Source organism: Grammomys surdaster, unplaced genomic scaffold (assembly GCF_004785775.1).
Source record: "Grammomys surdaster isolate TR1022 unplaced genomic scaffold, NIH_TR_1.0 125946, whole genome shotgun sequence".
NCBI classification, from domain to species: domain Eukaryota; kingdom Metazoa; phylum Chordata; class Mammalia; order Rodentia; family Muridae; genus Grammomys; species Grammomys surdaster.
Window position 1 is genome coordinate 2909634 of NW_021620768.1, and position 2150 is coordinate 2911783.

General features: G+C 49.4%; 1 protein-coding gene across 4 annotated transcripts in view; it reads left to right on the top strand.

Moving 5' to 3' along the window:
• The window catches only part of Kcnn3 (potassium calcium-activated channel subfamily N member 3), a 146224-nt gene extending 144712 nt beyond the window's left edge, over positions 1 to 1512 (top strand). For all 4 annotated transcript variants that reach the window (XM_028753286.1, XM_028753287.1, XM_028753288.1 and 1 more), the window contains one exon: positions 1209 to 1512. In XM_028753286.1, coding sequence (XP_028609119.1) covers positions 1209 to 1505 — 297 coding nt within the window. In that variant the 3' untranslated portion in view covers positions 1506 to 1512. The remainder of the gene's footprint in view (positions 1 to 1208) is intronic.
• The last annotated feature ends 638 nt before the right edge of the window (positions 1513 to 2150 follow it).

Genomic DNA, 2150 nt, shown 5'->3' on the forward strand with positions numbered 1-2150 from the left:
ACCACACACACCACACACACACACCACACACACCACACACACCACACACACCACACACCACACACCCTACAGGGGCACAGGCATCAGAACCTCTTTTCCATCTGGGTCTGAGACTCGTAAATCTTATACCCAAATGAGAGCCAGCAATCCCAGTGCTTGCTGATTGGCTGTTGTATATAGTCTCGGGTTCTGCAACCAGCACAGGGATCACAGGGTGTCTGTGCAGGGAGGTCGGACAACAAGGGGGACCCAAGAACAGTATGTGACAGTGTTGGGAGCTGGAGGCCATCAGCAGTACCCTCAATGCAGCATTTGCCAGGCAGCACAGGAGGCAAGCCGGCTCTGAGGAGTCAAGTGTCACCTACTCAACCAAGACCTCAGCTAGGTCAGATGGCCTTTAAAAGCAGCAACCTGTTCCAGGTCTTTTCTGCCTAGTCTTGAGCAGACGGGTGGCCCTCAGCAGGGCAGCCCTTTATGGTCCAGGATCATGCCTGAGGCATTAATTGCATCTTATACTCTGGCTGCTGGATAGAAAGGGAGTGGAGATGCAATCTCATAACTATGTGTAGTTATTAACTCCAGTTTTATAAGGAACTGGGGTAGGAGAGGTTAAGTGGCCTGCTAGTGAGCTGAAGACTTGCACTTGAACTTTGACTTGTTAATTAGAATCTTTGGCACTGGCCATCCTCACCTCAGTGTCTTCTCTTGAATCATTAGATGCCAGCGCTCTGTACGAATCTGAGAAACATTTAGAGCCATACTCAATTTAAGAAAGGGGAAATGTTTCTTTTTTTCCCATGCATAATTGCTATTTAAAATTGATAATTAAGTTGGGCATAGTGATGCCTATTTTTGATCCCAGCACCCAGGGAACAGAAACAAGCAGATCTCTGCAAGTTCAAGACCAGCTGGGTCTACATACTGAGTTCCAGGCCACCCAGGAGTACGCAGTGAAACCCTGTATCAAAAGAACAAAACAAAACAAATTATAAAATTGATTATTGATATCCATTCCTTTTAGAAAAAGGAAAAAGTGTCCACCTCAGCCTGTCCATCACCTGGAAAGTCCTGGAATTCTCCTTTGGTGACATGGGAGGCAGCTGGGCAGCGGTGGCTCCTGCTGTAAGATGAAATGTCTTCTTCCCATGACAGATTTCCTCTGTGGTGATGGTCTTCTTCCTGCCTTCCTTCCCCTCTGTCTCCCCCAGATGCAGAACGTCATGTATGACTTAATCACGGAGCTCAATGATCGGAGTGAAGACCTAGAGAAGCAGATTGGCAGCCTGGAGTCCAAGCTGGAGCACCTCACAGCCAGCTTCAATTCCCTGCCCTTGCTCATCGCAGATACCCTGCGCCAGCAGCAGCAGCAGCTGCTCACTGCCTTCGTGGAGGCCCGGGGCATCAGTGTGGCGGTGGGAACTAGCCACGCCCCTCCCTCTGACAGCCCTATCGGGATCAGCTCCACCTCTTTCCCAACCCCATATACAAGTTCAAGCAGTTGCTAAATAAAACTCCCCACTCCAGAAGCATTACCCATAGGTCTTAAGATGCAAATCAACTCTCTCCTGGTCGCTTTGCTGTCAAGGAAGTTTCAGACCAGGGAACAGAAAGAAGAGAGATGGAGCTGATGAGCTGACTCGAGTTCTTTCAGCGTGCTTTGTTCGATATGCCTTGAAACCAGAAATCTAATCTCTGTTTAGGTGCCTCTACTTGGGAGCTGGAAGAGGAGGTGACGGGAAGCAACGCCTCTGTCAGGGCCCTTGCTGCAGAGTTGGCGGAGAACAGAAATCCCTGCTCAATCTCAGGTTTTCACAGGGAGGTGGGGAGGGACAGCCACTCTGAAGCAGCTGAGAGGGAAGCCAGCCAAAGTGGGGTGTGCTGGGCAAGGGTGGCATTAGGTTTGGGGAATGGGTTCCTGGCTGCCTTTGGGACCTCAGCTCACCTCTCCTGTCCTTTTGTCTAAGGAAGCCTCTGGGTGGTAAAAATAAAACAGAGCTGCCCAGAACTTTCCAAAATGGACATACCCAAATTAGACTGGGGATGGGATAAGGTGGGGTTGGGTGGGATGGAGTGGTGACATAGACAAATAAAAAGCCAGATTTTCCATCCAATAATACCATCCAACATATACACACACACAGATGTTCGAT